Genomic DNA, 12,163 nt, shown 5'->3' on the forward strand with positions numbered 1-12,163 from the left:
CATTGAGGGCAGGTCTCATTTTCAATGATGTTCAGAGTACAATAAAACAGAATAAATACACACAAGAACATAATTAACAAATCACAAGAATCATTCAGCCAGACAACAATAGAACAGCGTTAAAAAACAGTTACATTCAAGAGCGACACCTATAGGTACAATTGTGTTTAATTGTAATGTGTTCCAAGTTTTTGCCAAAAATACTGTATATATCATGTTTATTTTTGTTTATAGCTTATTTTGTATATTATATATTGGTAGAAATTAAATTTTTTTATTCTTATTTTATTCGAACGTTTTTATCTATTCTTTTGTTATTATACTGTTAACTTGCACCAACAAAACCAAAGCAAATTCCTAGTGTATACCTCTTAACACCTGGCAATAAACACGATTCTGATTCTGATTCTGATTAACTGCATTTAAATATTTTAGCCACTAGAGGTCTGCATTGGTCAAGATTGCACTTTAACGTGCAGCAAAAAGCCTTAAGAGGAGATATTTATCCCTGTATTACTCTGATCTGGACTTGTGTCTGTTACTTTTTAAAGCACTGTTTTCAAAGGTTATTAAAGTTATTATAAAGGGTAATACTGCCTCAGTGCTCAGTTTATTTACTCTATTTGTGGTTTATTAAGCTTTTGTCTAATATTGCAACGACATATAGCTCATTATTTTTCATTTAGGCAATATAATTTTCTTCTAAATGCTTTTTTTTTAATATATATATATATTCTTTAGTGCAGTTCATTTTTATATGGTCCTGTTAAGCTGGAGGCATTGATACTGTAGAAAAAGTACTTGGTGTAACTGACAATTCATTAATTCAACCTTTATTTAAATCTGGAGGAATCATTGAGGGCATGCCCTCATTTTCAATGATGTCGAGAGTACAATAATTAATTTGTAATTTAATGTGTTCCAAGTTTTTGCCAAAAATACTGTATTACCTGCATTTAAATATTTTAGCCACCAGAGGTCCACATCGGTCAAGATTGCACTTTAACTTGCAGCAAAAGCCTCAAGAGGAGATATTTATCCCTGTATTACTCTGATCTGGACTTGTGTCTGTTACTTTTTAAAGCATTGTTTTCAAAGGTTATTAAAGTTATTATAAAGGGGTAATACTGTCTCACTGTCTCTATTTGTGGTATATTAAGCTTTTGTCTAATATTGCAACGACATACAGGTCATTACTTTTCATTTAGGCAATGTCATTTTCTTCTAAATGCTTTTTTTTTTTTTTATATATATATTCTTTAGTCCAGTTCATTTTCATATGGTCCTGCTATAAGCTGGAGGCAGTGATCTGAAGGGAGGGGGAGGAGGAGGGAAGGATGAGGCAGAGGGGAAAATAGATATGGAGGGTGGAGGAGGGTGGGGGTGTGGATTTACTGGGACTCAGACAGACCGGCTGTCCCAAGCTGCTCTGATCCTTCACTCTCCAGCAGAAGGCTGCCTCCTCTTTTACCACTGGCCACCTGCCTCTCCGACAATTACGCACCAAAACAATCTCAGGGCGAGCACAAGGAAGGATACTGACCGGGCTCCTTAGGTTGTGCCACCTTTTTCGGCTTCCAGTACTCTTCCTATACCCCCCTGTCCTCCCTGTCCTGTCCTGTCCTGTGGGAAGACAACAGTCTGCTCACAGGAGCGCACTTGGCGACCCAGGGTTTGTTTTTTCGTTACCAGGAGAGGAGCGCTGCAACGAGCCGAGTCCCATAGCTGGTAGCCTACAGCTCTCACTGGAGAAGACACTTGCATGGATGCACCATGGCCACACTTGTGTGCAGGGTTCAGTTTTTAGATGACACCGATCCGTTCAACAGCACCAATTTCCCAGAACCGACCAGACCGCCACTGTACACCTTCAGGGAGGATATCCCACTCATCAACCAGTTAGCAGGCATCCACCGGCTCCTCAAGGCTCCACACAAGGTAGGATTACCAGTAAACAACTCATTTACACTTATGTAGCCTCTTGAGAATATATGGGGATTTTATTTTTTTACACTTTATTTTTTTCAAGGCTGTTTTCATATATGCAATCCACTGTTTGTAATTACAACAGTCTATAAACCAACTTTTAAGTAGATGAGCTTACAGACCATTAACCCATCAAGTACACTAAAGAAAACAACCTCAACATTCAAAACCAAAACAAAACCAAGAAAATAAATAACAATAATTAATAATGACAAAAAGAAAGAGTAGAGTTAAAAAAACAAAACAACAAAGCAAACAAACACATAACAAAAAAAAAACATATGGGAATTTTATAGTGATATATTCCATAATAAAGCAAAAATAAGATCACTAGAAACTCGATGACAACTAAAAATCTTCATAAAAATATGATATTTTTCATGTTCAGATTCAAACACACCTTCTTGTGAATACATAGGTTTAAATCAGGGTTGCATGAGGTGTTGTTTTTTCCACTTCAAGCCTATACTGCAAATAAACTTCCATACCCACCATTCAGAGGCTATTTTGAGAACACATGCAAGCACAACTGATTGGCTCTCCAGCTTGAGGACTGCAAATGTTTCCCCTCAAAGCCCACAGCGACATTATATCCCATCCATGTTGGCATACATTTGCTCTACTGAAAGATCTCCTTTAACTCAAAGAAACCTTGACGCTAACCTTCGACCTCTCCGTTGAGGGGGTTAGAAATAAGAAAACGTCCCTGTCTAAATGTGAATTTCTTATTTATGAATGTGTTTTGCACTGTCACAGTGTCAGGTGTGCAAAGGCATCAGAGCAACCAGATATATGTGACAGTCAGTGAAAGCTCTGGTTCCCAGCGAAAATCACAGGCGATCAAATTTTAGTGTCAGATTACGATGGGTGTGTGATAAGAGAGAAAGCGCCATTCTTAGTGAATTTCTGTGTGAAAAGCAACCCAGAAAAAAGCAGCAACACATTCCTTACTGACAAGGCTGAGTCACACAAACACACCCAAAAGGTGCAGCTTACTTTTTGACCTTGTTTTTACTCTTCATTTGTAAACAGATGCTTTAAGGGCTGTCAATCGATTACAATAGTGAATCGCGGATTAATCGCAAAATAATCACATATTTTGTATCTGTTAAAATGTACCTTTGCTTGTAAATATGCTTGCTTTATGAAAATGTACGTATATATATTGGAAATCAATTAACAACACAAAACAATGACAAAGAAAGTCTCACAGGTACTGCATTTAGCATGAAAAAATATGCATAAATCATAACAAACTCAAGCCCAACAGGCAGCAACAGCTGTCAGTGTGTCAGTGTGCTGACTTGACTATGACTCGCCCAAAACTGCACGTGATTATCATAAAGTGGGCATGTCTGTAAAGGGGAGACTCATGGGTACCCATAGATCCCATTTTCATTCACATATCTAGAGGTCAGAGGTCAAGGGACTCCTTTGAAAATGGCCATGCCAGTTTTTCCTCGCCAAAATTTAGTGTGATTTTGGAGCGTTATTTAACCTCCTTCCTGACAAGCTCATATGACATGGTTGGTACCAATGGATACTTTAGGTTTTCTAGTTTCATATGATACCAGTATCTTCACTCTACAAATTTACGTTAACACATTATTATCACGTTAACTTTGACAGCCCTATTTAGCCTAATTCGAGCTGAATTGAATTGAAAATAAAAGTGAGACACAGAGAAAAAGAGAGTTCCACTGCTGGCACACAGTCCTGACAGCAAACCAACGTTCAACAGCAGAGTGGTTTTCCAGACCAATGAGATCTTTTGCTGCCCCATCTTTAAAAGCCACAAAACAAATGAAAAATGGCCCGCAGCACAGAAAAGCTTATGATTACAACCTATACGCAGACAGATGGCACAGCCTGCGTTCGTGTTTGCAATTTTGCTCCCATCAGGAGGAAGACTGTGCGCAATGGCAACTGGATATTGTGCTTAGATTATAGGGATGAAACTGCTGTAAATTTGCACGTCAGACTGTCCAGGATGTAAAAGTTGGTGTTGAATGTTATCATATTATCGGAAAATGACATTTCCCTGAGCTATTTCTCAGTCTTTCTTTGTTTAAGCACCCCTTTCTCTCTTTTTGTCTTAACCTTCTGTGCTGTTCTCTGAGAAAAGCCAACTGTATTATTATATGTTGTGATGGTAGAGCTCTGTGTACGGCTGGCTGGGCTGCATGTAAAGTATAGGTCACTTGTCCCAGAATTCCTGCGGCGGCCGGGGCCTGGATCCCTGCGACACTTTGTTCTCCTCACTTTGGGTACCGTGGTTTTCCTGACCTCTTCCTCCATCTCCTTCTTCCACCTCTCTGACCACGTACCAGTTTAGTGTAGACTCAAACACAAACACACATAAACACACACACACATACGGTTAGGCCAAGGGCTAAATCGGTGCATCACTGGTTTGTGTGCATGGGATGTGTCATTTTGTCCAAACTGCTTAACAAAGAAGTTTCCTTCTTTATTCTCACAGAATCACTTTTCAGAGTTGGACATTTGAATGTTAAAGATGCAGTGGTGGTATGTAAGAAAGTTAATTTGCTCAAGTACTATACATACAGTAAGTACTATTTTGACATACTTACATTTCAGAGGGAAATATTGTACTTTTTACTCCACAACATTTATTTGACTAAGTGTCAAACATATTTTTACATATAAAAACTAGGGCTGTCAAAGTTAACGCGCTAACATTAATTTATTTGAATGCCTAATTTCTTTAATGCGTTAACGCAACTTGTGGTTTTTAGGTTGTAGCGTGCACAGTTTTAAAGCTAGAGTGAAAATACTGGTATCATATGAAACTAGAAAACCAAAGGAATCCATCGCTGTTGCGAAGGAGGTTAAATAACGCTCCAAACTTACGCTCAATTTTGATGAAGAAAAACTGGCACGACCATTTTCAAAGGGGTCCCTTGACCTCTGACCTCAAGATATGTGAATGAAAATGGGTTTTATGGGTACCCACGAGTCTCCCCTTTACAGACATGCCCACTTTATGATAATCACATGCAGTTTGGGGCAAGTCATAGTTAAGTCAGCACACTGACACACTGACAGCTGTTGTTGCCTGTTGGGCTTGAGTTTGCCATGTCATGATTTGAGCATATTATTTTATTCTAAATGCAGTACCTGTGAGGGTTTCTGGACAATATTTGTCATTGTTCTGTGTTGTTAATTGATTTCCAATAATAAATATGTAAATTTTGAACAGATAAAAAATGTGCGATTAATCGCAATTAATCCTGGACAATCAAGCAATCACGATTAGATGTTTAATAAATAATAAATAACATGACAGACTTATGATGTAGTACTATACTACTTATCTACCCAGTAGTATACAATGTATCTAAAATTGGCTCCACATTGAGGAACTGCAACATTAAAATACTCTTACATGAATTTGTTTGTGATACAAACAGAATAATAAAATATTCTATAATAATATAACACTGTGAAAGAAGCCATTCTGCATAATGAATACTTTTACTTTTGATACTTTAAGTATATTTTGCTGAAAATACTTCTGTACTGAGTCTTTTTACACAGTGGTATTTCTACTTTTACTTTCACTGAGTACTCCTTCCAGTCAAATTAAGCACTAAGACAAGATGATACATACAGTAGATGTTCAGCTCAATGCAGAAGCCTCACCATCAGTCAAACAGCCACAGTTTTGCAGTGAAAAACTCCCTTTCCCTCTCAAAAAAACAACAAAGCCTCGACTTCACAGCTCAACTTTTATTTCATTACCAAAGGGCTGCCATTAAAGCAACACTGGGAGATTTAATAGCCATGTAGAACACACCCTCCTCCACGCTCTTCAAAGAGCCGGGCCCTATGTGGCTCTGATTTTGACACTAAAGTTCTTAAAAACTCATCGTTTAAGTTACGTAAGGTTATTGTTAAATGTCGACCCATCGTCATCGCCAGCAGGCTCGATGTTGTTTTAACGTGGAAGTAATTACTCCCCTACCCCCACTCTTTTTTCTCTCTCTTCGGGGAGAATTTGATTAAATGAGTGTAAAGTATACTAGCCACTAAGTGTTTCCCTGGCCCGTCCCGGAGCCTCGAGTGTGAAGTAGCTTGCGGTTCCTTCTGGAGCCACCTCTCTCTCTGTCGGCTCTGTCCAGCATGATGTGTTTTGTTATGATATTACTGCTATTACCCAAGCGAAGTGTTTAAGGAAGGAGACACCCTTTGGAGGGTGAGCTGTTAACGTATTGTGTTACAGAGGGATTGCTTCTCGCTGTCCAAGCAGTATTTGTACGATTGAGTAATGTGTGTAGATAAAGCGGAGCAGTAGAAGAAAGCAGGGAGCTGGAGGCGGAGGTGGTGGTGGTGATGGTGGTTGAGCTCTGTCTTGGGACATGTGTTAGACAGAATGGGGGATTTTCAGAGACATTAACAAAGCCTCAATCAAGGGCAAGACATACTGTTATGTATAAGTGGAATATTGGAAAGAAACGTGCTGAATAAGGACGGCGGATTGGGCACAAGACATGCTTTTGTCCTACATAAAAGTGGGGCAGTGGGACAGGGCATGATTAACCCTCCCCCCTCTACTTAGTCAATCACTAGCCTACAAAAAAGGCCCTTCAAATATTTGCACTAGCTTTATTTCCTCTTTATTAGTTCATATTTTCAGACGTGCTAGAGACTGTATATAAGAAGTGGACGTAGTCACTGTGACATCACACGTCGGTTTGTGGACTGCCATTTTGAGGCCTTCATCATCTTGTTTTTTTTGCGACCCAAGAGGGAGGGCATCTGAATGATGAATAAGACATTTTGAGATGACCAAAAAGGTTCTAACTAACTTTAATTTGAACTGAAAACAGACTGTGAAAGGGTTAAAGATGAAAACACTGACAACAGGCCTTTCTCACAGCAGACATTTTGACTTGTCATTGTAAGAAAAACACAGGTGTTCCTAATAACACTAACGACGGCTCTGTTGTATTCAAGTGTTCCAGTTGGAGTAACAATGAGCCAGCATTTACGACACCTTGAACCTGAAATCAAAGCAGTTAGATTGAATTCAGTCATCATTTGTTTCATTATTTACGCCTGTGCTTTTCCCACTGTGACATGTCAAAATGTCTTCCGTGAAAAAGGCCTACCACCAGACCGGACAACGTTGTGGTAGGTACCTCTCAATCACAAGGTAGCCACGTCCTAGAGCAGTGGTTCCCATACTTTTTCACGTTGAGGGCCCCTAAATTGACACAAATTAGACCACGGATCCCCATTTGATAAGATTTGGTCCCAGGGTTCCCCATCTGATAGGATTTTTGCTTTTAGATATTTTATTACAGAAAGTATTTTAAATCTATGACCAAAATAATCATAGATTCTGTAAGTGTGTTACATATGGATGGATTTATAGTGAACATTTTTGCTGGGGATTCCCTGGAACCCGCTCAAGGACCCCTGGGTGTCCCCGGATCCCACTTTGAAAACCACTGCCCTAAAGCATACCCTGCTTTATTGTCTATTTTACTCTAAATGGGACCATAATTTACTAAATGATTGTTTATTTTGACCGTCGCCATCCTGTTCCTTTGCAACCAGAAGTGACACGAGAGGGTAGAACTAAGTACAACCGAACACTGAATACAAAAATGACTAAAAACACGCAGTGAAAGGTCTAGTTGTAAGACGGAAACACGGACAACTCCCAGGCTGGACAATGCTGTGGTAGCAACCTGTCAATCATAAGGTAGCCGCACCCTAAAGCGTATCCTGCTTTATGGTCTATTGGGACCATAATTTACTGAATGAACATCATGCTGTATTGAAGAAGACTTGAAACTAGCGATTGAGACCATAAAGTCATAATAAGTAATAAATCAAGTAAGAAGTAGGGTCATTTTCTCATAGACTTCTATACAATCAGACTTCTTTTTGCAACCAGAGGAGTCGCCCCCTGCTGGCTATTAGAAAGAATGCAAGTTTAAAGCACTTCAGCATTGGCTTCACTTTTCAGACGTGGAGGTTGCCCACTGGTCCAGACTGAAATATCTCATCAACTATTGGATGGATTGGCACAACATTTTGGATTTGACATTTGGTACACACATTCATGTCCTCCTTAGGATGAACTTTTGGTAAAACTGGAGCAGAACCCAGAGTCAGAGTAATTTGCTTATGTGCTGCAAAGTTCATTGCGACATGGATGACTGTCAGCGTCTCCTTTTGCAACACGTTGGCCTCGGCGGTGCCCCCCGGTAGCCCCTGCAGACACACCCACCCTTGAGCTCCCGTGTGCATGCTGCCTCAGTGCAGAGTAAATATAGCAAGGTTATATTTATGCTGTGAGTCCATCCAACAGTCTGTCTCTCTGTCCTTCCTTCTCACTTAGAAACAGAGCGACAGAGAGCAGCAGCAGGTCTTGTGATCTCTGCTGGTCAGGGAGTGTCGTCATGCAGCTCGACCAGACAGCCAGGGGGTGTTGGCAGCACACCAGAGGCTAGGTTAGGCATATGGTGGTGCTAAATGCTAACTCAAACTCATGACTCTGATCTCATTCACCTATATTCATACATCAGAAGCTTTAACAATAAGTTGCAAAGCTTATTGTAACAATAATGCCATGGTGTATGTTACTTTTTATGAGTTGTAGCTGCTCGCACCTGCTATCAACTTGTGACCGTACCCATAAACATCAATGCCAGTGGTGTGCAGATATATTACTGAGCACCTGGTCTCAAACTCAGCAGGGTTTCTCATTACACAGAGCATAGCGGGTCAATTCTGACGTGGGCCGCTCTGCAGAGCTACCTTAGATCATGCAATCACAGATGGCGTGAAGGCAAGACTGGTCTGTTATTGAGAAGTGAAAAACAGAATGTGCATAAATGTAAATGATGTATGTGGGAATGATTGCTCCCTCCACAAGCAGACTTAAATGTGCTGTAGCTTCATATTGTACACAATTTAAACAATATTTAAGTGTAATTTTTCTCACAGCTTTCACTTTATTTTTAGTTAATTCCCTTAACAGCTTTGTAATGCACACCACATATGGTTCTCCCACTTTTCATGGATCACTGTACACACTCGACTCATGTTGAAATCCCCTAAACTGGCTTTATTTTACGGGCTCAAATTGTTTCAAAAACGGGTGTGAAACACACGCAGAGATGAGCGAGTATTAAAAAAATAGTAGGCCGAGCAGACACCAATGTCATTCCTGTGGATGTTTCATGTACGTCCATCACAGCATGGCCAGGGAAATTTCACATGCCACCCTGTATGTCCAAGTGCTCAACCATATTTTCCATCCCTAATTTGGGTGTAAATGCATATTGTTAAGTTGTTCCAGTTCAACGCTGTTCAATCCAGTATTTTTAGTTCAGGTCTATATCATTCATTGAGACTTTTGTATTCATTCTTTTCCATAGCTTGATGACTGTGCGCTGCAGCTCTCCCACAATGGCACCTATCTGGATCTGGAGTCCTCTCTGGCTGAGCAAAAGGACGAGCTGGAGGGCTTTCAGCAGGATGACACAGGGTGAGACATGATTCACATTTATACCCTTCGAAACAGACTTATACACTCTCAGTATTCACTGTCAAAACATCTCCAACCGTGGACACACACATATATCTTTTCTGAGTTTCTCCATTCTTATAAAATGGGAAGAATCACAAGCTGCTGGATATGGATTTCTTGGAAGCACAAGTTCATGGAAAGTATGAAGCGCTCTGGAAAGCGGGGACAGATGTGCCCTCCCTTCCACAGCTACAGCTCTCTTACACTGTTGTTTTTACAATAATTGATATTCTGATCTTCTTTGTGACACAATTTCACGGTTCACAAACCTGTCAACTCTAGAAGAAACAGCATGATCACTTTGTAACAGCGTTGTGGTGAAGTAATTTTCAGTCTCTCATTATATCTCCCAGCAGCAGTGCTGGTGTCTCTCTTTGGGTTAACAAGAGAAATGGAAAGTGGAAATCTGCTACTAGGGCTCAGGATTTCCACCAGAAAGTTGTATAGCAGTGGTGGTAAGCCATCTAGATCCTGACACACTTTGATTTGATCAATTTAGTAGTAGATTGGGGCCTAAACTGGCCTTTTTATTGTGCAAAATAGCACCTCAGTTTTGCAAGGTTCACATAATTATCTAATTTGTATGATAATTCAGCTCTTTGTATGATCAACAAGTAAAAAAAAACAACTCTAAATGTACAATAATTTGTACATGTTTCAGTTTTGTTTTTTTATTTATATATAGGCTTTATATAGTGAAATTATAGGAAGCTTGCCAGCCTGATTATTCATCATTATGACAGTGAATTATGGCAAACTGATCCTGGGGATCCGCTATCCAATAGGATCCAATCACTTTTAATTTTCAGCAGCTGAAAGCACCATAGCACCTCAAACGTTTCCCTTGTCCTTGAAGGTTATTTTTTATTTCATAAAGGTGTATTATTTGTATATATTGTTAGTGGAAGCAGTCTCTATTTCAGCCTTACGTTAGGTAACCAGCCTCTGCTATAAAACACTGAGAAAACCTGAGGCTATACAATAGCTAACTATTAGCTAACTAATGTTACAACAACTAACGTTACTAGTTAGTAAGTTCCCAGTACATCAAAACAGTAGATAAATTGTGTTCAATGCTGCTGTTGAGATAGGGTGACCATATTTTCCAAACACCAGTGTTATGTGGAAGTCGGTTACCCCGTCACCGGGACCCTAAGTGTACCGGTATGCGCTTATGCACGCACCATAGGCTTTTCCATCAGGATGGGGAGCAATTATTTGCACCTTTCAACACCATGGACAGCGCCTGAACAGATGAAAAATTATGTTTTGTCTCCAAAAAATCCAACAAAACATATAGTGTATTTGAAAACTGTATGGTGGCATTAGTAAACACAAGGACTACATTGGTATAATTTAATTATTGATTGTCAGATGACTTTTAAAACTAGCTAAACACAAGGTATCAGGTGTGCACAAAAGCAGGCTGCAGGTGTTACACCAAAATCTGTGACCACAGAGGAGCCAGCAACATATGAGGTCAGCTTTTCAGACGGCTGTCGTCAGGAAATGTGACCCCACAGTTTCCTGTGTATCCACCCCGGCTTCGCAGGGAATTCCTGCTGTTGCCTGCTGCTGAATTCCCTTACCTGTATAATATGTCATAAATACGTGACAGAAAACACACAAAACTAAATTGTTAATTTTTTTAAATGATTTTAATATTTTTTATTTAAAAGATGTATTCAGAAAAACTCTAAAAGAAAAGCAAAAGATAGGGGTCAAATCTTTTGAACACAAGGCAACCTCATGTTGCTGGCTCATCTGCGGTCACATATTTCGGTGCAACACCGGTTAAATAACTGTAACACATTCTCTGCCAGCTATTGTATATTGCTATGTAACCGTCTTAATTTGATCTTATATCAGCATTTCCACCGTGTGCGACCCAAAATGTAATCTTGCAGTGTGTGCAGAACGCAGCTTTGTCGTTGTTGTTATAGCCTACTTTATGCAGGAAGCAGCAAATCTCACGGAGTCCCACTTTCTCTTAGTCATGAGCATACTGACAGGTTCCGTCAGAAAGAGCCACAAGCATCATAATAACAGCCTTGACAACAGCACATTGACCCACATACATGCAAAGCAGTGTTGAATGACGTGTGGTGCATTGTTTACATTTTTATATTGGGTTAGGCCTAGGTAATAATGACTCGGCCTAACCCAATAACATGTATATAGAACACATGTTGTTCTATATAACATGTGTATCATGTTATATAGAACATGATACACATCTATATAAGCACTGAAAACAAGTATACTATTATTATTATTATTTTAAGTGTGGTGCAAACTGGGACAGCAAAAGTTAGGCACAGTGGGGTCACATTTTCTGACGACAGCCATCAGAAATAGTGGTGTCTTGTTGCTGGCTCCTCTGGAGTCACAGATTTCGGTGGTCACAGATTTCAGTGTAACACCGGCTAAATGGCCTGACTGTGACACAGTCTCTGCCAACTATTATACAGTACATTGCTATCTGGGCGTTTTAATTTGATTCTTTATATCAGCATTTCCACTGTGTGTGACCCAAAATGTACTCTGTGTGTGCAGAACGCAGAACGCAGCCTTGTCGTTGCTGGTATAGCCTACTTTATGAAGGAA

General features: G+C 39.8%; 1 protein-coding gene across 4 annotated transcripts in view; it reads left to right on the forward strand.

The window, feature by feature from the left end:
• The first annotated feature begins 1,400 nt into the window (after positions 1-1,400).
• Positions 1,401-12,163, forward strand: part of fhod3a (formin homology 2 domain containing 3a) — a 75,573-nt gene continuing 64,810 nt past the window's right edge. For 3 of the 4 annotated variants that reach the window (XM_074613104.1, XM_074613106.1, XM_074613109.1), the window contains exons 1-2: positions 1,402-1,938; positions 9,405-9,514. In XM_074613104.1, the coding sequence (XP_074469205.1) occupies positions 1,774-1,938; positions 9,405-9,514 (275 nt within the window). In that variant the 5' untranslated portion in view covers positions 1,402-1,773. Of the gene's footprint in view, positions 1,939-9,404; positions 9,515-12,163 lie in introns of all 4 variants that reach the window. The other variant, XM_074613103.1, reaches the window with a different exon arrangement.

Source organism: Sebastes fasciatus, chromosome 17 (assembly GCF_043250625.1).
Source record: "Sebastes fasciatus isolate fSebFas1 chromosome 17, fSebFas1.pri, whole genome shotgun sequence".
NCBI lineage: Eukaryota > Metazoa > Chordata > Actinopteri > Perciformes > Sebastidae > Sebastes > Sebastes fasciatus.